The 26424-nt window shown below is 43.0% G+C and overlaps 1 protein-coding gene across 7 annotated transcripts in view; it reads left to right on the forward strand.

Annotated features, from left to right (window-relative positions):
• Positions 1-17388, forward strand: part of STXBP6 (syntaxin binding protein 6) — a 265283-nt gene extending 247895 nt beyond the window's left edge. For all 7 annotated transcript variants that reach the window (XM_068546774.1, XM_068546801.1, XM_068546780.1 and 4 more), the window contains 2 exons: positions 8723-8880; positions 14316-17388. In XM_068546774.1, the coding sequence (XP_068402875.1) occupies positions 8723-8880; positions 14316-14339 (182 nt within the window). In that variant the 3' untranslated portion in view covers positions 14340-17388. The remainder of the gene's footprint in view (positions 1-8722; positions 8881-14315) is intronic.
• The last annotated feature ends 9036 nt before the right edge of the window (positions 17389-26424 follow it).

Genomic DNA, 26424 nt, shown 5'->3' on the forward strand with positions numbered 1-26424 from the left:
AGTGGGAATTGATTGCAGGACTTCGACAGGACTGGGGGTAACAGAGACTCCACTCTTGGAGGGCACACACAAAGTAGTGTGCGCACTGGGACCCAGTGGAAGGAGCAGTGACCCCAGGGGAGACTGAACCAGACCTACCTGCTAGTGTTGGAGGGTCTCCTGCAGAGGCGCGGGGTGGGGGGGGGGGGTAGCTGTGGCTCACCGTGGGGACAAGGACACTGGCAGCAGAAGTTCTGGGAAGTACTCCTTGGTGTGAGCCCTCCCAGAGTCTGTCATTAGCCCCACCAAAGAGGCCAGGTAGGCTCAAGTGTTGGGTTGCCTCAGGCCAAACAACCAACAGGGAGGGAACCCAGCCCCACCCATCAACAGTCAAGTGGATTAAAGTTTTACTGAGCTCTGCGCACCAGAGCAACAGTCAGCTCTACCCACCAGCAGTCCCTCCCATCAGGAAGTTTCCACAAGCCTCTTAGATAGCCTCATCCACCAGAGGGCGGACAGCAGAAGCAAGAAGAACTACAATCCTGCAGCCTGTGGAACAAAATAAATGAAATAGAAACAAAGAAAACAATAGCAAAGATCAATAAAAGTAAAAGCTGGTTCTTTGAGAAGATAAACAAAATTGATAAACCTTTAGCCAGACTCATCAAGAAAAAGAGGGAGAGGACTCAAATCAATAAAATTAGAAATGCAAAAGGAGAAGCTACAACAGACACCACAGAAATACAGAGCATCCTAAGAGACTACTACAAGCAACTCTATGCCAATAAAATGGACAACCTGGAAGAAATGGACAAATTCTTAGAAAGGTATAACCTTCCAAGACTGAACCAGGAAGAAACAGAAAATATGAACAGACCAATCAGAAGTAATGAAATTGACACTGTGATTAAAAATCTTCCAACAAACAAAAGGCCAGGACCAGATGGCTTCACAGGTGAATTCTATCAAACATTTAGAGAAGAGATAACACCCATCCTTCTCAAACTCTTCCAAAAAATTGCAGAGGAAGGAACACTCCCAAACTCATTCTACAAGGCCACCATCACCCTGATACCAAAACCAGACAAAGATACTACAAAAAAAGAAAACTACAGACCAATATCACTGATGAACACAGATGCAAATATCCTCAACAAAATACTAGCAAACAGAATCCAACAACACATTAAGAGGATCATACACCATGATCAAGTGGGATTTATCCCAGGGATGCAAGGATTCTTCAATATACGCAAATCAATCAATGTGATACACCATATTAACAAACTGAAGAAGAAAAACCATATGATCATCTCAATAGATGCAGAAAAAGCTTTCGACAAAATTCAACACCCATTTATGATAAAAACTCTCCAGAAAGTGGGCATAGATGGAACCTACCTCAACATAATAAAGGCCATATATGACAAACCCACAGCAAACATCATTCTCCTTGATGAAAAACTAAAAGCATTTCCTCTAAGATCAGGAACAAGACAAGGATGTCCACTCTCACCACTATTATTCAACATAGTTTTGGAAGTCCTAGCCACAGCAATCCGAGAAGAAAAGAAATAAAAGGAACACAAATTGGAAAAGAAGAAATAAAATTGTCACTGTTTGCAGATGACATGATTCTGTACATAGAGAATCCTAAAGATGCCACCAGAAAACTACTAGAACTAATCAATGAATTTGGTAAAGTTGCAGGACACAAATTAATGCACAGAAATCTCTTGCATTCCTATACACTAATGATGAAAAATCTGAAAGAGAAATTAAGGAAACACTCCCATTTACCATTGCAACAAAAAGAATAAAATACCTAGGAATAAACCTACCTAGAGAGACAAAAGACCTGTATGCAGAAAACTATAAGACACTGATGAAAGAAATTAAAGATGATGCCAACAGATGGAGACAGACACCATGTTCTTGGATTGGAAGAATCAATATTGTGAAAATGACTATACTACCCAAAGCAATCTACAGATTCAATGCAATCCCTATCAAATTACCAATGGCATTTTTTACGGAACTAGAACAAATCATCTTAAAATTTGTATGAAGACACAAAAGACCCCAAATAGCCAAAGAAGTCTTGAGGGAAAAAAACGGAGCTGGAGGAATCAGACTCCCTGACTTCAGACTATACTACAAAGCTACAGTAATCAAGACAATATGGTACTGGCACAAAAACAGACACATAGATCAATGGAACAGGATAGAAAGTCCAGAGATGAACCCATGCACCTATGGTCAACTAATCTATGACAAAGGAGGCAAGGATATACAATGGAGAAAAGACAGTCTCTTCAATAAGTGGTGCTGGGAAAACTGGACAGCTACAGGTAAAAGAATGAAATTAGAACACTCCCTAACACCATACACAAAAATGAACTCAAAATGGATTAGAGACCTAAATGTAAGACCGGACACTATAAAACTCTTAGAGGAAAACATAGGAAGAACACTCTTTGACATAAATCACAGCAAGATCTTTTTTGATCCACCTCCTAGAGTAATGGAAATAAAAACAAAAATAAACAAATGGGACCTAATGAAACTTCAAAGCTTTTGCAAAGCAAAGGAAACTACAAACAAGATGAAAAGACAACCCCCAGAATGAGAGAAAATATTTGCAAACGAATCAACGGACAAAGGATTAATCTCCAAAATATATAAACAGCTCATGTAGCTCAATATAAAAAAACAAACAACCCAATCAAAATATGGGCAGAAGATCTAAATAGACATTTCTCCAAAAAAGACATACAGATGGGCAAGAAGCACATGAAAAGCTGCTCAACATCACTGATTATTAGAGAAATGCAAATCAAAACTACAATGAGGTATCACCTCACACCAGTTAGAATGGGCATCATCAGAACATCTACAAACAACAAATGCTGGAGAGGGTGTGGAGAAAAGGGAACCCTCTTGCACTGTTGGTGGGAATATAAATTGATACAGCCACTATGGAGAACAGTATGGAGGTTCCTTAAAAAACTAAAAATAGAATTACCGTATGACCCAGGAATCCCACTACTGGGCATATACCCAGAGAAAACCATAATTCAAAAAGACACATGCACCCCAATGTTCATTGCAGCACTATTTACAATAGCCAGGTCATGGAAGCAACCAAAATGCCCATCGACAGACGAATGGATAAAGAAGATGTGGTACATATATACAATGGAAGATTACTCAGCCATAAAAAGGAACGAAATTGAGTCATTTGTTGAGACGTGGATGGATCTAGAGACTGTCATACAGAGTGAAGTAAGTCAGAAAAACAAATATTGTATATTAACGCACGTATGTGGAACCTAGAAAAATGGTACAGATGAACCGGTTTGCAGGGCGGAAGTTGAGACACAGATGTAGAGAACAAACGTATGGACATCAAGGGGGGAAAACCGCGGTGGGGTGGGGATGGTGGTGTGCTGAATTGGGCGATTGGGATTGACATGTATACAGTGATTTGTATAAAATTGATGACTAATAAGAACCTGCAGTATAAAAAAACAAACAAAATAACTAAAACAAAGAAGATATGGTGTGTGTGTGTGTGTGTGTATATATATAGAGAGAGAGAATGGAACTGAGCCATAAAAAAGTGAAATCTTGCCATTTGTGACAACACGGATGTACCTTGAGGGTATTATGCTAAGTGAAATAAGTCAGAAAGAGAAATACAAATACAGTACGATTTCACTCATATGTGGAATATTTTTTAAGTTAAAATTAATTTAAAAAATAAATGAACAAGCCAAACAAAAGGAAAACAGACACATAGATACAAAGAACAAAGTAGTGGTTACCAGAGAGGAAGGGGGTTGGAGGAGGATGAAATAGATAAAAAGGGGGTCAACTGTATGGTGACAGATGGAAACTAAGCTTTTGGTGGTGAGCACACTGCAGTGTATACAGAAGATGAAATATAATGGTGTGCAAGGAAGGAAGGAAGGAAGGATGGACACTTTTGGACACGCACCCAATATTGAAAAGGGAAATAATTGAATAAATTACAACAGTGTTATGTAGCCATTATAAACAGTATTTTCAAAGAATTTTCCATGACGTGGGAAAGTACCCACAATAGGATACAGCACTAAATATATATAGTATGGCCTCAACCATGTTTTAGAAAAACATAGACAGAAAAATTACTAGGATAAAATGTACCATAAATGTAAATGTGGTTATCTCTAAGCAATTGAATACTACACGGTTTTATTGCCTTTTTATAGTAATATGTATTCTAAATTTTCTATAGTAAGTTGTTTTAGCTTGTAATAATGACAAGATGTTTTCTTTTGTATTATGGCTTTAAGAAATGCTTTAGGAACTGCTACACTAAAGTCTTCATTCCATACAGTTAATGCAGACTGTATTAATCTCAAATACAAGAAAATTCCCATGGAGAGCCAATGTAACAGTAAGAGAACTGGCTCTGGAGCTGGGCTTCCTGAGTTCAAAACCTAGCTCTGCTCTTCACTTACTGTGGGATCCTTGGCGCACTGCTAACCCTCTCTCTCTCCGTTGGTGCTCCCTTTGGTAAAAATGGGATCAGTGATGTGCCATCCCATAGGCTGTTGTGAGGAGCAGATTTTAGTAAGTGCCTAGAACATAGTAAGTGGTCAGGCAACTGCTATTTTTGCATTGGATTTAAAAGCTATTTAACTTCTGTTATTTTTATACCTTGCAGTTGTTTATTTTAAGGCTGGTAACAACAGATTTTTTACCAACTTTCTCTTCACTTTCACTATAGCAAAAGCATTCCCCTTTTTGCATTTTGTTGTTGACTTAATTCATTGAATGCCTGGCACAATCTCTAGGTGAGATAGCTGGCTTCATTAGACACAGACTAAACCCTTAGTCATTTGGCAAGTTTAGAATTTGAAGACCTAGTTAGATCATGTAACAGCATCTGTCACGTGTCCAACCCTCTGCTAAGCCATGGAGAAATCATTAGAAGGATGATATATTTTTTCTGCCTCTAAGCCAACCAACATTTATTGAGTCTCTCCTATGTGCCAGGGATTGCAAATACAAAAGTGAGAAAGGCACAGCCCCTGCTTTCAAGGAGCTCACACTAGATACCCAGCAATTACATGCATTATGATAAATGCACCATTTGAAATAGACACAAGACAATGTGTATGTTGGGGGCAACAATGGTTTAGGGTGGGCTAGATATGACAGTCTTTCCTAGGAAAGGGGTCTGAAGTGTACTGAAGCACATAGGAGTAAGTGGGAAGGCTAAGATGAGACTCAGAGTTCACACAGAGGTAGCAGTAAGCACAAAAGCATACAGGTAAAAGAAACATGACACATCTGCGAAAATTTAGGTAACTTGGCAAGGCGTGGGATTGGAGATCGCTAGGGAGAGGAAAAATGGATGAGGTTCTAAGATGAGCTGAGAGTGAGGCAGGGCAAAGTTCTCAATTTTATCTTGGAAGCAGTGAGAAGATGGTAACGAATTTGCCTTTCTACAAGTGTACTATAGAAATGTGTGGAAGATGAACCAGAAAAGGTGTGGGGACACCTAACAACGAAAGGCTCTTGCTATACCTCTGAAGGCAAGAGGGACTGGATCAATACAGAGATAATGAAGCTGGCAAAGAGGGCAGAGAGTAGAGAGCTGGATAGCAGGTGACGTGTAGTTGTATGTGGTAAAAGTAAGGGAGGAATCTGGACTGGGCTCCCAGATTTCTGAATTGAGGAGCAAGCTGGGCAGATAGTGGAGTTACGGACTGAGCAGGGGACCCCAAAGGAAAAGCAGGTGTGATAACGGGGTCAGGTGTAGACATAGCGAATTCAAGATGACTTTGGGTGACTCACCTGAAGTTGCCCAGTAAGAAAACATGGGTCTGGAGCCTCGGCAGCACAACCTAGAAAAAAGCAAAAATTTGGTCATTGAAGCCATGAGCTGGGTAGACTTGTCCTAGGGAGAGTCTGCAGAACGAGAAAGAGAAGAGGGCCAAGGACAGAACCCTGGAATTACAGCATTTGCAAGATATCAGAGAGAACAGAGCAAGCAAGCGGGAGACCCGAATCTAGAGGAGGAAGATTCAAGATTTAGGGAATGGTCAACAGAGTGAAAGGGTGCCCTCAGGGAATATATAATCCAGCTGGGAAGTCATTGCATCTATGGGTGAAGAAATGAGGTAGAAGAGTTGCCCATGACTGTACTTGATCAATCACCCAAGAAGGATACAGACAGCTCTTACAAAGTTGAGAAGAGAATGTAATTGACCTGAAAGGCAATGGGACTTCACTGAGCCTGAAATACAGGTAGAATTGAAACCAGAGGAGGACATTTCAACTGAGGTGATGAGATTTGTTCAAATCCATCCTCGTGGCTGAAAATAACTGAAGGTGGATTTTTTATTGACAGTGGTCAGCAGTGTCATCACTGAATAATGAAGACAGCATTTGGTTCTCTTCTAGTTATAACAACTCTTGGTTAAACAGTATCATGTAAAACTGGGTGCAGTGTTGATCTGACGTCTGTACCAGATTAACTTTAAGAAAGTCATGACAGGAAAACAGTATGGCTCACGCAAAGCAGATTCATTCTAGAAACACAGATGTGTCTTACTTTGAGGGCACCATTAGGGTCAGTTCCGATGGGAAAAAAACCTATCCTGGTTATATACCCTCTTGATTTTATGATAACTAATTCTAAAATCCCTTTGGTTTAATGCAGCTGTTCCTGGCTGTGGAGTTGCAGGTACCCTGCCCCATCTTTTCTCTAGCCTCTGGCGGCTAAGCTGTGGGCATGTGGAAGGAAGCAGGAAGGGGAGATTTTCTTGTGCCCTCCCCCAACTCCTCTGCACCTTCAGTCCCTTCACTGTCTTATTCTTTCCCATTGGCCTGTTCCCTTCTTGGGAGCACCTGGCTTGCAGTGCAGCTTAGGCAATAACTCTTCATTTACCAAGAGGAATAGGTTTCTTTAGGACAGAAACAGTCAGGCATTACCTTGGGAAATAACCTGTCAAAACCTATCTATGGTGGTCTTCTCACAATTCTGTCATAGTGATTGCTTTCCATGACCAATGCCACATCTGCAGAGAGGAAGGTACAGAATAAGGAAAAGGCATTGGGAAACCAGTTTCCAGTGCTAGCTATGTCACTTTCCTAGTGACATGATCTTGTGGAAGCCCTGAACCTCACCTAGTCTCAGTCTTCTCAGTAGAATTTCTGTGACAATCAAATGAGACAATATTTGGAACGATGCTTTATGACTGCAAAATGCTATTCAAATATTAAGCAGTGGTGATAGGCTATAATCATAACCATGATATGAAAGCAAATGGGAACCCAGATTCCTCCTCCTAAATCTGTTCTGAAGACCTAGACAGACCTTCCATTCCAACCCTTGCATTCAGCCAGTTTCTCCAGAGCCACATCTCCTCTGTTAATCTGTGCTGACTTATCTTGGCTCCAGTAGTGCTTGATGCAGCTGAGTAATAGTAAGCTAACTCCATTCTCCTCCCCTTAGTGCGTAGTGGAAGCCCTTGAAATCCACCCCTAAAGAAGAAAACTGGAAAACAATTTACAAAGTGCTTCCTCTGGGGCAGGCACTTTCCTTTGCCTGAGATCCTTTTCCACAAACCACAGACTGTTCCCACAGAGGAGAAATGAGGGAGCCTTTGCAGCTGAGACCAGTGGAAATTACGTTTCTATTAAAAGCTGTCTGTGGCTAGATGTATCCATCCCAGGTACAAAGTTAAATGATATAATAAAAACTTATTCAAAGACATAAAGCTATTATATAAAATGCCATTTAACTATCTTCCACTCAGCATTAACAAAATACAGCTATAAATCTCCTTTGGTTGTAATTTGGCAAGTTTCTAGGTCTCCGTGGGTTATGCATCTGCCAGTTTGTCACTGTTGAATTCTCTTCTCCAGTCCTGGTAAATGGGATGTCAGGGATGCATAACCATTTGAAATGTGATGGTTTTCAACTTTCTCAGTAATCATCATTCATGAATCTGGGAATGCTAAGTTCCTTCTAGGACAGGTTTCTGTCACTGTTTTTTACCTGCTGGCTAAGTACAGTGCTGAGGCCCCATATTTCATATACTTGAGATCAGAGGCAAAGAGGCCCAACCAACCAGGCCATGGCTCGGGATTCAAGGTTGGGAACTGCCATATCTCCTCTGAACTTTGAGACTGATCGATAGCTTCTTACGTGGGGCTATGCATTTAGGGGTGAAGGGGTAAAATGGAAGGGAACAGTTGAAAGGAATACAGAGCATCATATCTGGAGAAGTTCTGTACCCCCAATTTTCCTGTGGTTATCCATCTAAACCCCAGGTCAAGAGGAAATGCTCATATGATCCAGATATGTCTCATTGAACTTGCCTAATTCTATGGACTTGTTAGGGTTTCCATCTACCTTTGCAAGCCAAGTCCTAAATTCAGATGGACCCCGCTCTTCTGAGCCTTACCCAACAGAATGCCGGTAGAATGGAAATGAGTGCTGTCAGTGACGGGGCTGCGAAAGAAGCCTTCAGCACTTGCCCAGGTCCTACAGTCAGTGGGTATTCTTCCTAAAAGTGAGTCAGTCAGACCAAGTCAGAAGAAAAGTCGACTTGTTTCCTAGACACTCGAGGCCTTTCCAGAGTCTGACCCACCTTGCTTTTTCGGGGCGCTCACCCTGGGCGGGGGGTGTCACTGTAGGTCAGCCGAGCCAGCTTCTCATGTTCTTCCTCTTCTCTTTCAGGAAACAGCATCCTCCATTCAGCGGCCGACAGCGTGACCAGTGCAGTGCAGAAAGCGAGCCAGGCCTTGAACGAGCGCGGGGAGCGCTTAGGCCGCGCAGAGGAGAAGACGGAAGACATGAAGAACAGCGCCCAGCAGTTTGCAGAAACTGCACACAAGGTGGGTCCCGCGGCGCGGCCGAGGGCTCAGCTCTGGGTTGTCAGGGAGCTTTGGTGCCCAAAACTTTATTTCAGTATGTTTCCCAGGTGGGAGAAAAACCTCAGGCACAAAGTCAAGCCTTTTTTTTTTTTTTTTGGCCCCTGTATACAGTTTCCTTCCGCTACTTGGTAAGTACCAGAGTTGGGAAGATTTCTTCTTGGACCTGTTTCTTTGGTTATCTCGTTTCTGCTATCTTCAGCCCTGTCTCTGACCCCGTATCTTTGGGAAATGTGGACCATCTTTACTTCCTACCCAGAAGTTTAAGGCTCAAGTTTCAGGGAACAGGATGGGGGTGGGGGTAGGACAGGTTTAAGAATATCCCTCCTCTGTTAGCCAGTGCTTGAAAGAGGACTGTGGGCTCTTGTGCTTACTTTTCCATGCTGTCCCTTTCTGGTCATGAGCCTCGCATCCTGTGTTCTTATCTCTTTACCGTATAAAAAGCAAACTCTAGTCCCAGGGCACCTCAGGGCTAGTTTCCCCTGTGGAGGGGCCTTGGACCTCTAAGGTTGACCTGACTAGTGCAGAGCTGCCTGCAAAATTCCCACCTGCCTCTGGGTCCAGAGAATGGTGTTTTCCACATGCCTCAGGTGTACACATGCATATTCACACATGCACTGAAAATGTGCCTTTCAGAAGGGGAAGGGGGAGTTTTTATTGGCAGCCAGCTATCTAAGGCAGTCACAAACCAAAGGAAAGAGAAGCCCTGTTGGTCAGGTGATAAAAGAGGATTTATTACTGTTCTTGTACTTTGGATCAAAGGGCAGCTCTTTTTTGGCTAGTGATTTGAATTTAGGTTTCCAGAAACAACTTTTGCTGATAATTGTTGGCATGTCAGACTCATGATCTGGCCTTTCAAGATAGGCTTTTCAGGTGACCTTTGGGGAAAAAATTAATTTGCTTCAAAAGAAAACCCCGCTTTTGTTGAGGAAACAAGAATGGACAACCTGAAAAGCAACGGGAAAAATCTCTCCAGCTGAGCCAGGCTGGCCCCTTCCCGAGGCGTAAGCCCAGGCCCGACTGCAGATCCAGATCTGAGTGGATGCATCTAGCCTGCCCTTCCTGCATCCCCTTTGCACAGACCTGTCTCGTGTCATCAATTCCCTATCATGACAGTGTCTTACTGTACTGCTGCCTTAGGGGCCCATTTGGAGGTCAAACCTGGCTGAAAGTGCAGGCAGCCCTGCTGGGGGCCAGAGCCTGTCTTGCTGCGGCTGTCACAGAGGGAGCAAGCTCAGAATTATGGTTCCCCTCATCCCTTCTGCAGCCTTTGTGATATAGAAATAATGATGGAGTGGAGATGTTAGAATTCCTACCCAACTTCATTTATAGCAACAGCCACTGTAGTGATTTCAAAGGGGGATGGGCAGTGGAAGTCTGGGGAAACATTTAAAGTGTTGATTTGGAGAAGAGAAGATTACAGGAATTATTTTTTAATTGTATTCAGGTCTGGGAAGGGCGATATTGCAGCAATTCTCTTTCGTGTCTTGTTATACAGAATAGAGCACTCAGTGGTGCACTGATAACATTCTGCTAAAATAAGAGTTTAGGTTAATGATTAGGCCATGAACCAGGTTACCAAGGAAGTCTGTGAGATCATTCTTCCTAATGCGGAGTAGACAATACCTGGAGGTCATCCATGTCACTGTCTGCCTCAGAGGAGGTCATACAAACACTGGGTTGGATAACCTAACCAGATGGCCAGAATTCTTGGCCCTGGTCACCCTGTTTCCCTGATACTGTGGCCAAGTTTGCTAGGTAGTTGGGAAGACGGTATGGTATGGTAGTTAACATCTTGTGTTTGATTTAGCAACTCCATGACCTTGGGCAGGGGCTTAATTTCTCTAAGCCCCAGTCTCCTCATCAGTAAAATAGGGCTAACTAATAATAGTACCTTTCTCCTAGGGTGTTGAGAGAATTGAATGCATTCAAACCTATAAATTGGTTAGCACAATACTTGGTGCATATAAATCTCAGTTAGTATTAGTTATAATTGTTTCCATAAAAATGGTTTCTGCTGAGCCTGCTGCAATCCATCACATGATGAGCACTGTAGAGGGTTGGAGAAATGTGACCGAGGATCCCAGGCCAGGGGTGGGGAGGGACTGGTGGTGAAGATTCTGTGCCCTCCAAAGGGGGGTGGGAGGGCCTCCTGCTGAATGCTGACACTTTCTAAACACAGAGCAGCCCTTGCAAACAGGACCTGTCAGAACAGAAACTGATTAGGCCACCAAAGGCACAGGGGTCTCTGGCTTTGACCACTGGGAGGACTGGTACCAGCCAGTTACCTATTTCTGTAGAGATGGGCGCAGCAGGGGGCAGTCTCCACTCGCTTTGGCTTCCTCTCCTGTGGGTGGCGTCAGGGTGGGGGGAGGGGCTGCTAGTGTCTCTCAGTGTGTTTGAGGGAGTGGGAGAGAGACACAATAATAACCAGACTTGCAGTTTTCTAAAACTGCAAGTCTGGGATGTGTGCTTATGAATCACCAGCATGGGCAGGATTCCTCAGGAGGAGGTTGCCCTCTTGAGATAAGGTGCGGCTATTTTCCCAGGGACCAGGACTCCTGATTTGTCCCACTAGTGTAGGCTGTCCGTTTAGATGTCATTTCACTGGCCGAGCCCCTACCAGGCCTACTGGTGAGGAGAGAGTTCAGAGGTGGAACCCAGGCCTTCCACCACTGCCTCCCCAAACATGGCTCTGGTGACTCACAAAGAGTGGGCTGTGTTTAGACGTCGAGACACGGTGCACTTGTTAGAGCTCTGACAGAGAAAGGCAGTGCTGGGTGACAGTTCCTCTGGGCTCCCTGGTTGAACAAGAGCATGCAACCTCAGCTGGAGAGTAAGGCACACCTTCTGGATTGCAATAGAAGAAGCTATCCTCTGGCTTTCTCGATTTTCCCAGGACTCCTACAGTGACCCAGGTACATTAGTGAGTGGATCACCTTTGTAGGAGCCTGCCATCAAGACATGTGGGCGCTTGGCTCCCGCAGAGCCAATGGAAAGGTGTCAGCACCCCCTCTCCCCCAGCTCTGTTCAGCCTGGCTTGGGAAGCGTGGTTCCTTTCTGAACTATGAGCTTGGTACCGTCTCAGACCTTAGGGAAGTCCAGCTCAGCCGCAGAGCAGGCCTGCTCACTCTCCTCTGCTTCAGAAAGTGCGACAGTGCAGTGTGTGCAGTGCTTTGACGCCTGCCTTGGCTGGTGAGTCAGCAGGCGGGAGGGATACCCACACCTAGGCATCCTCAGATGCTGTTTATTTCCCACAGAAAAGAACAGTGATCTGCCCTGTTTTGCACAAGCGCACATTTGTAGGGGAGGGAGTGGTGAGTGGCATTTCCCTCACGGGCAGGGAATGGCTGCCTCTGTCCCTACCACGGTCATCTACTCCCTGTGGGTCTGAGCTAGAAGGGACCTCAAGAGTCTTAGGCCTCTTAAAAAATACCCCCTGTATGAGTAACAACTTTTTCTATTATTGTTATTATTATTTAGATGGAGTCATTTACACAGCTTTGAAAGAGAAAGCTTTCCATGAAACATTAAGAAAACAAAAATATAGCAAAAGGAAGTTTTTAACTTCTCTTCTGTAGAAACTCTGACATCTACATTAATCCATAAGCATTTGAGTTGGAGATGATATTTACAGACATGAGGAAACTGAGGTACGGAGCAATTGTGACTTAGAGCTCAAGGTCATACAGCAGATTTGTAGCAGGGAAGCAACAGCACCGTGCCTTCCATATTCTAAAGCTTCTAACTCCCAGGAAGTTAAAGAAAAAAACAAAACAAGGTAGCGTGGAAATGACGCGCCTTTCTGCAAAAATACCTCAAATGGCAAAACGTCCAATCCAGCTGTACTTCTGCGAAGCTGAACTGGCACAGCCCCGCCCAGCTGGGGCTCCCCTTAGCGCCAGTCCCAGCTGCACTGGAGAGGTAACCAGGGTCTGGCGTGAGAAGCAACACGATTGCTGCTGAGGATTAATGACTGTGGGTAAATTGGCAAAGCCCATTAGCTGAAGGTTAACAGCTGAGTGAATAACGGGACATCAGCACTGATCAAATATTTATGGTTGGTATTCATTATGCATAACACTTAACAGCTCTGTGTTGATTTGAATGGTCCACATTGCTAAATAATGTATTAAAACTAGAGACAGAGCAAGAAGTGGAGGCCATACAGTGGAGGGGCTCAGAGTGTGGCCAGGGAGTGGGACGGATCTGAGAAGAGAGCCCCGGCTCTGCCATTTCCACACACCATGTTTCCTGGACTGTAAAGTCTTCGAGTTCAGGAGTTAGCCTTCTTGGCAAAAACCAACAGCACTTAGCACAGCAGCCTGGACACACTCAGGGCTTCACAAACACCATCTGACAGTTGACTGGCTGTTGGCATCAGCACTGCAAAAGGTCGTTGGGGGTCTTCACTTAGGCTGGCTTCACCAGGTACAGGCACCTGGAGCTCTTCCAGCTGACGTTGCCCAAGTAGAGACTAATTTAGCGACACGACTACCCCCAGTAACTCCAGCCCCAACCTCAGGGATTAATCCCTAATAACAGACTCTAGACACGAGGGATCACAATTCAGCCTCAACCCTGCCTTCTGCTTCACGTCAGTGTATGGGCTCCTTGGAAGAGATCTGGCTAAGGAAGGCAATGTCAGATTAATTTTATGTTTTGTACCTGCATACATTTCCTTAAGTATATTATCATGGGCTCCAGCTGCGCTTGGGAAGCTATTGAATGATACAGTGGTATTTGGTGTTCCCATTTATAAAGATCTAACATTTCAATAAACCACATTTTTCAAATACCAGTGGGAGCAGTAAGTCAAGGTCTGAATTTGGTCTATTGTTCAGTCCTGGTTGGTAAAACAGTCTATACTATTGTTCAGTCCTGGTTGGTAAAACAGTCTAATTGTCAAGTGCTTTGGACCTGGTTGAATGTCCAGGATATTACGTGGATTACTGCAGCTTGTTTCTCTACAGTTGGTGATTTTTAATACTTTACGAGATGTCAGTAAATACATTTGGAGAGTGTTGGTCTTCCTGGATAACTAGTAACCTGGGAGCCCAGAGGCCTTTGTTTCTAGGGTAGGTCACTCATTCTGCCTCTACTTTGCCTCTTCCATTTGCTCCTTCACAGTGGCCTGAAGGAACATCACGTAGCACCCTCCCTGACCTGGACACATACACCAACAACAGTACTGTAAGGGGGAGTAACAAATGCAGTGCTCAGGGGACTGTTTAGGGACATGCTGCACATTTACTAAGTGCCACTGTGAACTGTAGTGGTGATCTGCCACAGCAAGGAGAATCTTGGTGTTGCTTCTCATCGCGGATGTGGGCAAGGAGCAGCAAACGAACTCTCCCCACTGCTGCTAACATCTTACTTTTGTCCCTTTCTCTCCTTAGCTTGCCATGAAGCACAAATGTTGAGAAACTGCCTCTCCTGGTGACCTCTTAAGAGAAAATGAAGTTTGTTCAGCAGTTTTTACAAGAATTCTGGACCTCCGCTTGCTTCTTTTTTTCCCAAAATGTGGACATTTAGGTTATTTTTCCTTTTCAGATGCTAATATGAGAGAAAAGATGTTGTGTTTATACGTTTCCCTAATAATCTTCCTAAGAAATGCTGCCAGCATCAGCTTTAGTTTTTTCCCACTGTGTGTATGCGTGTGTCTGTACGTGTTTTCTCTTTAAGGCTTTTTTTTTTTTTTTTGGTAGTTTGAATATGAAATTTGGACCAAATGATATATTGAGCTAGGTCTAAACTGTATTTTTTTTCCTGATATTAAGCAGGAAAACATCTTAATGTGGTGATGTCAGATGTTATTGTTCCTGGTTGGAAATAAAAGTCAAGCAGTGATTGGCTTCACTCAGTTTCTTAGCTACTCTTAATCTGAAGGTTAAGATTCTATATCCTGAGACACAAATCTGTATTAGAAAAAACAATTGGATTTATCAGGGGAAACAGCAGTCTTAGATTTTGCTTTTTGTGTAGTAACTTTTTGCATGAGCCATCACCAGCATTCAAAAAAACAAATCAGAATCACAGATAGAAATCTACTTTCTGAGCTACAGTTTAAATTCTTCCATTATTTGTTTCCAGGCTGATTATTTAGAATTACCGTATAAAGGATAAAAATTTGAGATTAAAGACCTAAGGAAAAGCCTATTTAAAAACCTCTGTGCATTCATGAATGTTTCTCTGTCACTGTCCCAAATTACGGTAGCTGGTCTTGAAAAGAGCTTGGGTTTTTATCAAGAATTGATTTGTCCAGATAAAGGTCTGTGTAAAGGATAATGTGAAAAGATACTACATTTAAAATCTTTTTTCTTTTCTTTTTACGAAGTCATGCCTGTTTAGAGACGCCTTCATGATGTCCTTGGGAAATGGCCTTCGGTTCTTGGTATCTGATTTTTGGAGGTTTTGATGTTGTTATTGCTGTCTATTAATCTAACTTAAAGTGTGGGTTTCTTGACAAATTGCATTTCATGGCAATTGCAACTTGCCTGGTCTGACATAAAACAGCACAGTCATGAAGCCTTTACATTGCAGTCAGACTGAATGAGGTTGGTTCATACAGCTCCTGATTTTGTATCACTCAACACAGGCCTGGATTTTCAGTCTGGGAGTTTGGTTTCTTAGAAGGTTAAAATGCTAAATATAAAAGCTGTGTGCTTTGTCTTCCTGAAACAAGGAGGCAAGCTGTACATCCCAGATACATTCTCAGCCTCCCGCTGCGGTGCATTGATTTTTTTTAAGCTGCCTGGATCTTCAGGACCCCTTTCTAGTCCTTCCTACCCATTGAGGCCATGTGTATTGTAGGCTCTTACATAGCAGCATATGATGACTTTGGGATTATTTATGCTGATTTAAATAGCTTAAGTTCTCCTGATAAAGCATTCCCAGGGAGACAGAAAATTGGGCTATTGTGGGGAAAAATGATCTTAGTCACTATGTGTCAAAAGGGAGATGGGATTTGCCAGAGACAAATTTCTGAATCCTCTTAGGGAGATGATCCAGTTCAAGAAAACTCTCTGTAAAATTTATAGGGTAAACCATAGAAGTCTACTATAATATTTTGTACTTTTCTTTTGGTGTCTTAAAAGTTTAAAGAAGCAAGGCACTTGCCCTCTGGTGAGTACCATTAGAAGCATTTACAATTTCTAAGAAAAGCTGAAAATATCACACCAAATAGGTTTTCTTTGCAGGCCTCAGTATAGAAAATGCACGTGTGCGCGCACGCACACACACAGATGTATTCATCTTCCCAAACTGAATTCTAGCTTCAGATAGATAGTTCGTATAAATAATTGAAATGGTAAATCTAAAACGCCCTGACAATCAGCCAAACTCAATTTGTCGCCAAGTATCTAACAACAGTGTTTGTAAAGCTGCTTCTAAAGTAGCAGAGGGTGAGGTCATAAGCATACTGTGAAATTTGAGATTTTTTCCTCTCCGGTAGACTTGTGATAGTTACTCTTCATAAATGTAAGTACTCCACATCTTGCCCTCTTTTCCTCACTCTCTGCTTATCCTTTTAGACTTAAGTCTTCTTGGAAATGTCCTGGATTTGAAGAAAGCCTATCTGCATTGTTATTACCTTCCTCTATCGATTTGCTTCCAGGCTGTGGTCATGTCCTTGACCGCCCTGTGTCCAAGTCCTACTACCCAGGCCTCTGCCCACAGAGAGGCCAAACAGCAACCCCAGCCCCTCCTGGACCTCCTGACTTCTTGCACAGGAGCGAGCCCTGTGATGACGTACATGAGGTTCTTTGCTATCCTTTTGTAGAAGGTGCTTCAATACAAAATATTAATACAATCTAACCTAGAGAAAATTGCTAAAATGACACGTTATTTGGGACCAATTCAGTGGCTTGCTAAAAGACATTTAATTTCTTTGTTTCATTTCTGCACCTCACTATTGAGTTTTGGAAATATTACATTTCAGTGAAGGATTTCTTAAACTGTACTGACAACTCGTAAAGAAAAGAGACTTCCCAGTGTTCTCACTTCTTCCTGGAATGTAGCTGTAGTATTCTTCCCTAGTACTATTAGGTACCTGTGTACAGGAAGTAGACAGTGATTCAGGTTAATGTTTCATATTAAAGAAGGTATTTGTAAAATGTAACAAGATCAGTAGTTAACTTTTTTAAGCTCTGAAAAAATAAAGGTTATGTGTTAGACTTAAAATTACAGTGAAATCTGTCTTAATACTACTTTTGTGGCTAACAAAAGTTATGCATTTATGTAAAAATATTTACAGAATGCCCTCAACAAAGGATATTAAAGATAGGTTTTACTTTTAATTTTTAGAATTGTGACACTGCTGATGTCTGTTGTACCGTTATTAATTCTTCAGAAGTTCCCTAAGATGTCAAATATCATTTTTGTTCCTTTCAGAGACAAGTAACACCTGCTCTGTGATTCACTAATACAGCAAACTCTAATTTTGTCATTAAATATTTGAACTCTGTGATGAAAGTTCATTTCTCTCAGTTATTTGGGAAATCTCTCAAACACCACCAGATAGGTAGGCAACGTCACACTTTTGTTGCTAATGGGAAGACCCTATGTGCCTCCAGGAGACCTAAGAATTGGGATTAGCATTCTGATAACATTTCTTCATGGACATTCTAATGGGAGAACTTGAAATGTAAAAAAGACTAAAGAGCTAACTAACCTTAATTTAGACAATGAGCTTTTATCCAGCAAGAGTTAAGGTTTTTATTTTCTTTTCATGGGCAAAGCAGTTAAGCTTGATTTGTAGTTACCTTTCCTGCTGATATTAGTGATGTGCTCAACTCAAGTACATATTACCGCACGTGCCCTCGTTCAGCAGACTATTTTCATGTCCTTTTAAATTGGAAAGAAGACTTGATCAAATTATGTCAATTTATTTTTATGGGAAAGCAAATGCAACTTATTGCATCGCCATTTGCTTTCAAGGGAAGTGGCTTTGGTGATGGCTGTAGCAGAACAACCCTCTGTAGGTTGGCATAGATACAGTGAAGCAGGCAGACTTTGAAATATTTCCTGGGAGGACTGCAGGTGGAAAGGAAAGGCTACCACCTCCACTTTCCAGAGAAAAAAGGATAGACAGATGGTTTGCCTAGATGAGGACTTGGCCTTTTTGTTAATTAGGTATTTAAAGGCATCGTTCTTGTGAACTAATTATAAACCCACTGACTTACAAAGATGATCTTTTCTTTTAGTATAATTTTTGTTAGCAATTATACCACAACCAACTCTCAAATTTTATGGGAGAATTAATATAAATATATATTTTTTAAATCAGTAATGCCTTTCCTTCTTGCTGTCAACGAGAACATGCTTAGAAAAAACTATAGTTGTCCCTTGAATAATGGGTTTGAACTGCCTAGGTTCACATGTATGTGGGGTTTTTTTCAATAGATGCATACTACAGTACTACACAATCCATAGTTGGTTGAATCCAGATTCAACCAACCACACATATGGAGGACCAACTGTAAAGTTATAGGCGGATTTCTGATTATTTGGTGGGGGGGTGGGTGGCGGGGTGGCACCCCTGACCCTTTCATTGTTCAAAAGTCAACTGTATTGACTTATCAGTCATCATCTGCCTAAACAAGCAGATTGAGGGCAGGGTGAGATAGAAGAGGGAGGATAAAAAATACCAGAAATAGGGCTTCCCTGGTGGCACAGTGGTTGAGAATCCGCCTGCCAATGCAGGGGACACGGGTTCGAGCCCTGGTCTGGGAGGATCCCACATGCCGCGGAGCAACTAGGCCCGTGAGCCACAACTACTGAGCCTGCGCGTCTGGAGCCTGTGCTCCGCAACAAGAGAGGCCGCGATAGTGAGAGGCCCGCGCACCGCGATGAAGAGTGGCCCCCGCTTGCCGCAACTGGAGAAAGCCCTCGCACAGAAACGAGGACCCAACACAGCCATAAATAAATAAATTTATTTTTAAAAAAAAAATACCAGAAATAAATTTCAAGCAAGTGCAAATGTTTCCATATTATTCCCTGATGATATCCATCCTGTGCCCCTCCTTTCCCTGGCGTGGGCAAACCTGGGTGGTAGCTGGACATACATATGCACATCCACATATGCATACACACAGCTGGCATTAGAAAAGACACATGCACCCTAATGTTCATCGCAGCACTATTTACAGTAGCCAAGACATGGAAGCAACCTAAATGTCCATAGACAGAGGAATGGATAAAGAAGATATGGTACATATATATACAATGGAATATTACTCAGCCATAAAAAGGAATGAAATAGTGCCATTTGCAGCAACATGGATGGACCTAGAGATGATCATACTAAGTCAGACAGACAAATATCACATGGTATCATATGTGGAATCTAATTTTTAAAAATGATACAAATGAACTTATTTACAAAACAGAAACAGACTTACAGATATTGAAAACAAACTTATGGTTACCAAAGGGGAAGCATGGGGGTGGGGGAGGGATAAATCAGGAGTTTGGGATGAACATACACACACTACTACACATAAGATAGATAACCAACAAGGACCTACTGTATAGCACAGGGAACTCTACTCAGTATTCTGTGATAACCTATATGAGAAAAGAATCTGAAAAAGAATGAATATATGTATATGTATAACTGAATCACTTTGCTGTACACCTGAAACTAACAAAACATTGTGAATCAACTATACTCCAATAAAATTTGTAAAAAGAGCTGAGCTGCACTCCTAGATTCACCTGAATTCTCTTAGTGACCCCTTATTGCCTATCTGGACATAGATTGGCAGGAGACAATAGTTCCAGGGGTCAGTGAAATTTGAAAGTGCCTCAGGTGGGCCATGATCAGAGCATGAGAAATACAAAGACTGAGACATGGAAGGAAAACACATCCCACCCACAAGGCAAGTCTTACTTTATTTCAGTAAATGTGAGTGTGCTAATGGCTGTCTTTCAACAAGATGATGCAAAAGATGGATTTCCTTTTGGTTTGCTTTTTGAAAATCCAGGAAGTACATATACATAAAATGATTCTGTAGAGCCAGTCTGATGCAAAATTGATCTCTACTTATACATCAACCCCTCTCCCCATTCTCCCCTCCACGCTCTTCGCCTTGCTTTCCGACATTTCTTAAACTCTGCTTTAAGCTAACCCCTCCTAAGGTGTTACCTGTATTACAGTGCTGGTTTATAGTGGCTTAGGGCAGTTTCTCCATCCAAGCTCTGTGTCACAGTTATTTGGGGAGGTTTTGGAAAATGTACACATTTTATTCCCAAATTTGCCTTCTTGTTGCCCCTAGTCATCTTGTCTTCTGCAAAGAAAATAAAATGGCTCCAGCAGGCCTGAACAGTGGGGCACCTGGCTTCTCCAGATGCTTACTAGATTTAAACCAGCAAATTAAAGCTGTCAAGGAAATTAACATAATGTGCCTTTAAGCTGGATGACTGCTATAGTGTAACCTTCTGCCTTGACCCCCATTATATTTTCTCCCTTGAGCCTCATCTGGAGCCTCAGGATTTCCTGAGTCAGATTTTCACTTCCCAACCCCCACCCACCCCTGAAGTTTTCTGCCACATTTTCTTCTTTCTGCTGATGAGTCACGGTCCTGGGCATTGCAGGTGTTTGGGGGGGCTGCTTCAGTGGCCTGTCCCACTGGGCACTGCAGGATGTAGGCTGGTTGGGCAAAGCCACCTTGTTTCCCTCAGTCCCACAGGAACCAGTGGACAGACCTAAGAGATTCTAAAATGACCACTGAGGTGCACTGTCACTGCACTCACATTTTGTCTATTAGGCACTTTAAATGTTACTGAGTCTCTCAGATAGAGTGGAGCTGTTCCTATAGAACATACATTCTTCTCCTGTCTTTAAGTGCTCAACCTGCTCAAGGACGCCTGTTTCAGTGGGGTCTGGCCCCATCACACACTCATACCTAGATGTGTCAGAGGCTGGACAGGAATCGCCATTCCTACAAGTCCCAGGTTTCACTTATCAACATTGAATAGGAGCCTTTGTCCTATGACACTGTATCCCAATTGCTTTGCCACTCTGATTATTTGTCAGATGACATGGAAAGAAGGGAAATGAGCTCATGAATTCTCAGCTTTACCCTGACAGCTAAAACGTGGCTTGGATGATCCACAGCTTCTGAAGAAAACTCCTCTTATATGCTCTGACCATGTGCACCAAGTGCTCTGTGTAATTATAATACTACATACTTGGTGATTGAAACCTGAAGCTTTCTGTTAGTTTTTCGTAAAATCGATCCTTTCTTTTACTGCCCCAGGAAGGAAAATCTGGTTCCTACCATCAAACATACTTTTTTATTCACAGTACAGTGGCTTCCTTCAAGGAGTTTTGCTTTTTTTACACCTGGAATTACAGTGACCGATACTGGTGGACGCATGTACATTGGTCTGAAACTTTCCCATACTGCAATAGCCTCAGCATTTGGACAGAAACTGTGGGAATGAACAACTGTGTGAACTGTGTCCCACACCACACCCCCCGGGGACTAAAAATAAAACACACCTTTAACTGGAGTGGACATGGGCAGGACGCCCCCTTGTGGTGGTTTACTGGAGGCAGCATTGCCCTGTGGTCCTGCCCTGCTTTGAGTTCCAGCTCCAGTCTTACCAGGTGGGTGGTCTTGAGCAAGTTATTGACTCTCTCTATGCCTGTTTTCTTAGCTTTAAAATGGGAGTGGCTATCTACTTTACAGGTTATCATAACGATTAAATGAAATAATGAATGTAAAGCCTTCAGCCCTGTGCCTGGCACATAAGGATCCATCCATGTACGTCAGCTCAGCTATGGGCTATTCTCTGTGATGGATCCAAAATAAAGTAGGCTGATGATGCCTGCCAGACCATACTGCTGGCTAGAAGAATGGACGTGTTTTTCTTAAATCCATGTTGGTACAGGGCACATGGGCAGACATTCCAGGCCTCTTTGGCCATTTTTATGATCTATGGACATAGATCCCTTGACATTTCATATATTCCAGCCCAGGGATAAAGGAGAGGCTCTGGTCTAAAGGCGCCCAGGGGTAGCCATTTTCTGGAGGAAATTTCCAAAAAGACTAAATTCACAAGAAAGAGGACTGAAAGAATTTGTCTTTAGTGTCTGTGGCATCAACTACAGGAATGGAAATGAGTGGTTTTATGGTCTAGGAGATTATCTGATATGCCCTTTGGGCAGCAATTCATACTCCTCTTTAAAAAGAAGTTCAAGGTTGGCCTACGTATGTATAGCATTTCTTTTCTGGAAGCATCTTTAGACATTCAGCTAAAAGAAGGAAAGAAGGCCCCAGAAAAACTATGATGGCAGCATACTGTTCTCCCATGGTTGTCATGGTGCTATTATTTATGATGTCCAGGTAAACCCAACATGATTTGGGAAATAAGTCATTTGTAAAGGACCATCCAGGCAAGAAGGATCAGGCCAGTTATAACAATGGATCTGCCCCACCCCAAATCCCAAACTCTACTTTTCTAAAAATTACACGATGCATTATTTTTTAACAAATTGCAAGCCATGCAAGTTTCTTTTTAAAAATCCTTTCCAGCAGAGAGCCTCCTGGCTTTGTCATTAGCTTTTTGTTCTCAGGCAAATTACATAATTTTTTTGTGTCTAGTTTTTCATCTTCCAAAGGAAAAATAATCTACACCCTGCCTGCCTCAGAGTCCCAGTGAGTAAACTAAGATGTGTGGAATGTGAAAGAGCTCTGGGAAGTACAAAGTGCTAAAGAAGTGTGGGTTACACACTAAAACCTTGATCTTCAACTGTTCCCACCCAGTGCCTAAGGGATTCCTTTATACACCACCCCCCTTCTTCTACAGGTCCATCCTTGTCGTACTAGATGGTATCACTACCCCTCTCTTCCCTCTCTCTCAAGGAAAAAAAAATCCCACAGACAGCTGGAGGCTACTTGCCATCTGGGAAGCAGAACAAAGGCAAGAGTAAGAGACAGTCCCAAACTGCTCAGGGAAGGGGACAACTGGACTTAGAGGCAACCCCAAGGGAAAAGATTCAGAGCATTCCAGGGGCTCAGGGAGAGAACTCCTGGGCAAGTCTCCTGGATGCAGCTCACCCCAGGACCACAGGTAACTCTCGAGAGTTCTGACATCCTAGTATATGAACTGCTCTCCGCCCACGTGGGAAGACTGATTGAAAACAAAAAATTTCAGGAACTAGTCAGGGAGGATGGACATACCCCTCAGGACCAGGGGCTAGATGGAGGCACGTCCATGTCCTTACTGTGTCTGGGTGTCCTAAGGTAAGAGTGACATGAAGAGGGCCACAGAAGTGGCCGAAGTCTTAGGAATTCACTGAGTAAATGTGAATGCAATGACACTTAGTTATTCCAGAGAGACAGGATACTGATTAAAGGATGCAATCTGAGGACGTTCTTTCAGACACAGGAAAGACTAGACGCTCTTCAGCTCCACTCGCTGGGAGCAGCATTATTATCCCGACGAGGGGAGACCGGGGCCATCAGCTCTGTTCTCCCCTTTGGGGGGTTTCACCTGGCCTCATTTTCCCTTTAGAAAAAGCAGGATAAAGGGCTAGAAGTGGACGTAACTGTCTCCTCCCAGGCCTAATGCCAAGCGGGTCTCAGCCACCTACTCATGCTTCTGCTTCTCTGGGCTCCACCAGATTCTCCATGGTGGGTGAGTCCCCACCTCTCTCTCTCTCTCTCTCTCTCTCTCTCTCTCTCTCTCTCTCTCTCTCTCTCTCTCTCTCTCTCTCTCTCACACACACACACACACACACACACACACACACACACACACACACACACACACACACACACACACACACACACACACACACACACGGCTGTCCTCATGCATATGCCACTCACCAGCTATGTTAGATGAGAGAGCTTGAGGACCCCACATGGAGAACGGGAAGGCGAACCACAGTCGATCCCCCTTCCCTGGGCTTCCTTCGGGCCCCTGTTTAGTTTTCCGCCTACTCAGTTTCTCCTCCCTGAGGTGGAATGAGGGTGGATGAGAGGCAAAAGGAGGTTGATGTTGCCGCTGGGGGGATAGCAGTTAACTCTACCAAATACCATCCTTACAAAAGTGTGAGTGACAGGAAGGGGCAATTAGGGGAAAGGACTGACTCTTCTTTCGGAAGCCATTCAAACCCATCCTTCTCTGTGATGAATGGTCCAAGAGTAGCCTTGCCTGTGGGCAGATGTCAGCTTCTAAGCCATAATTCCACAAGTAAACCCACACAAGACACTGGCCTAAAATTTCATTGTAGGCTTTTTATCTAAGAAAAGCAAGCCTTGAATATAGTGCTCAGGTCTGCTTAAGCCTTCAAGAGTTCTATCCCCCTGAATTCAGTCAGGACAGGAAATAAATCCCACCTCATTACTCACTGTACTTTCACTGGCCTGGCCATCTTTCACTTCTCCAAAAATGTGAGGTTCTTTTGCACCTGAAAACCTTCACATGCTGTCTCTGATGCCAAGAGTACTTCTTTCCCCAACTCTCCTCGTGGCCCTTCATTTCTCATCTATCAAGTCTACACTTAAATGTCTCCTCAGAAAGACCTTCCCTGACCACCGCATCTAAAGGATATCCCTTGCCTTTTCCTCTCACAGTATCCCTTCTTTCCTTTCACAGACCTGATGGAGACGTGTATTTATACGTTTGTTTTCTTCTTTACTGTCTCGCCCACATCCAGCTCGGAGAGGTCAGGAACCATGTCTATTTAGTTCACCAGGTTGCATCAGGACCTTGGATTTACCAGGCGCTTAGGACACTCTTATTAATTACATAAATGAACCTGTCCTCCACTTAAAGCCCCCATGCAGGACCAGTAGGAGTTCACAGAAAAACAAAAATCCAAATAGCTAAACACGTGAAAAGATATTAGCCTCACTCATAGTTAGATGACACTTGGTAATCAAATACTATTGAACAAGACCACATTTTTGAAGGCAAATTGTCAACATTTATCAAGATTCTAATCACTTGAACCTGCCCCGCTAACTCAGCCACACCTCCAGGCTCGTGCTCTGCTGGTCTTCAACCACCAGCTTTTCTCGACCAGCCCACACTGTATCCACACTCAGATCACTGTTTCTTAGCTCACCCTCATTTAAACAGCTGAATTACAGTAAGTTTCTTCAGCTCTGGAAGACAGAAAGCAGTTATCAGGGGTGAGTTAATTCCCCAAAACAAACAAATAAAATAAATACACTCTGTTTTTGTGTTCCTGTTTTATGTTGGATATAGTCAGGTACTCCACTGCTCCCATTCACCTTCTGCGGCAATGCATTCTCCTTGACTCTAGTACTTTCCTATCCTTTAGGATTCTGAATATGGAAAGGAAAGAAGGAATAATGCTTTTCTAAGCATTAACTGTTGTATTGGGCAACCCTCTTATTCTTCTACACCAGTTATCAGTTAACTGTCTCTCAGTTCCAAATCCACACCTTTTTTTGCTCTACTCCGTGATGCTGGAGCTGGACTCTGTGAACACTGCACCTGCTGCTTTTGGACCCCTGAGCAATTAACTACTTTTAACTAATTAGTGATTATTTATGTTAAATTCTGCCTATTCCAATAACTGGCATGGTTTCTTTTTCCTGCCTGATATAACATCTCAGTAAATTCTCAGGCAACTGGGCACAGCATCTGTTCCAGCCTGTAATCACTCTCCCCAAGTCTCTTTCGGCAAATCCCTTACTTCTGGCAAATGATCTACTTTCCTACTTTGCTAAGATCAAGACTATCCTATTGAAAATAATTTCACTCCTCCCACCTCCTTATCTAAGTTCTGCTGCATCTCCTGCACTCCCAACTTTAGTACTCCTATACCTATTTAATGAGTACCCCTCTTCTGGAGCCCTTGATCCCCACTTCCTTCTGCTTCTTCAAAGACCTTACTCCAGCAACAATAACCTCATTTTCTTGTATCTCTAGTCTTTCCTCCTTCACTTTTCCTTCTCTTAAAGGACAAATGTTTGCCTCCTCTATCGTGAAATCTGTTCAAAACTTTTTCTTGCCCTTGCTACCCATTAAGATACCACCTTCTCACGACTCCTGCACAACAGATTTCATGAGTGAATGGTCTCGACTCACCAGGCCTTAAAAGTCTGGTTTCTTTCCCCATCATCCTGCTGGCACTGCTCTCTCAGGGACAACCCAGTCCAAAACTCGATGACCAGTTCTCTGCAGTCGCACTGAAGTCATCCACTTTCCAGCTTTCTGACTTGCCTTCTTCCCACCCCCAAGGGCATACTTTTCCAAAAATTCTGTACTTCCCCTCTCCTCTTTTTACACACCTTTTTCCAAGTCAATGAATTCATTCCACAAGCTAATTCTTTTTACTTGTAGGCAATTCTACTACTCTAGCCTTGACCTTTCTCCTGAACTCCAGAACTGAATTTCTGGCTTCCTGCTGGAAATTTCCACATAGCTCAACAAGTCCAAATCTGAATTCATCTTGTCTCCTCACAAGCCTGTCTTCCTTCTCTTAACATCCTACTTAGGCTGAAAAACTTGCTTGCTCTC

Source organism: Eschrichtius robustus, chromosome 1, assembly GCF_028021215.1.
Source record: "Eschrichtius robustus isolate mEscRob2 chromosome 1, mEscRob2.pri, whole genome shotgun sequence".
NCBI classification, from domain to species: Eukaryota; Metazoa; Chordata; class Mammalia; order Artiodactyla; family Eschrichtiidae; genus Eschrichtius; species Eschrichtius robustus.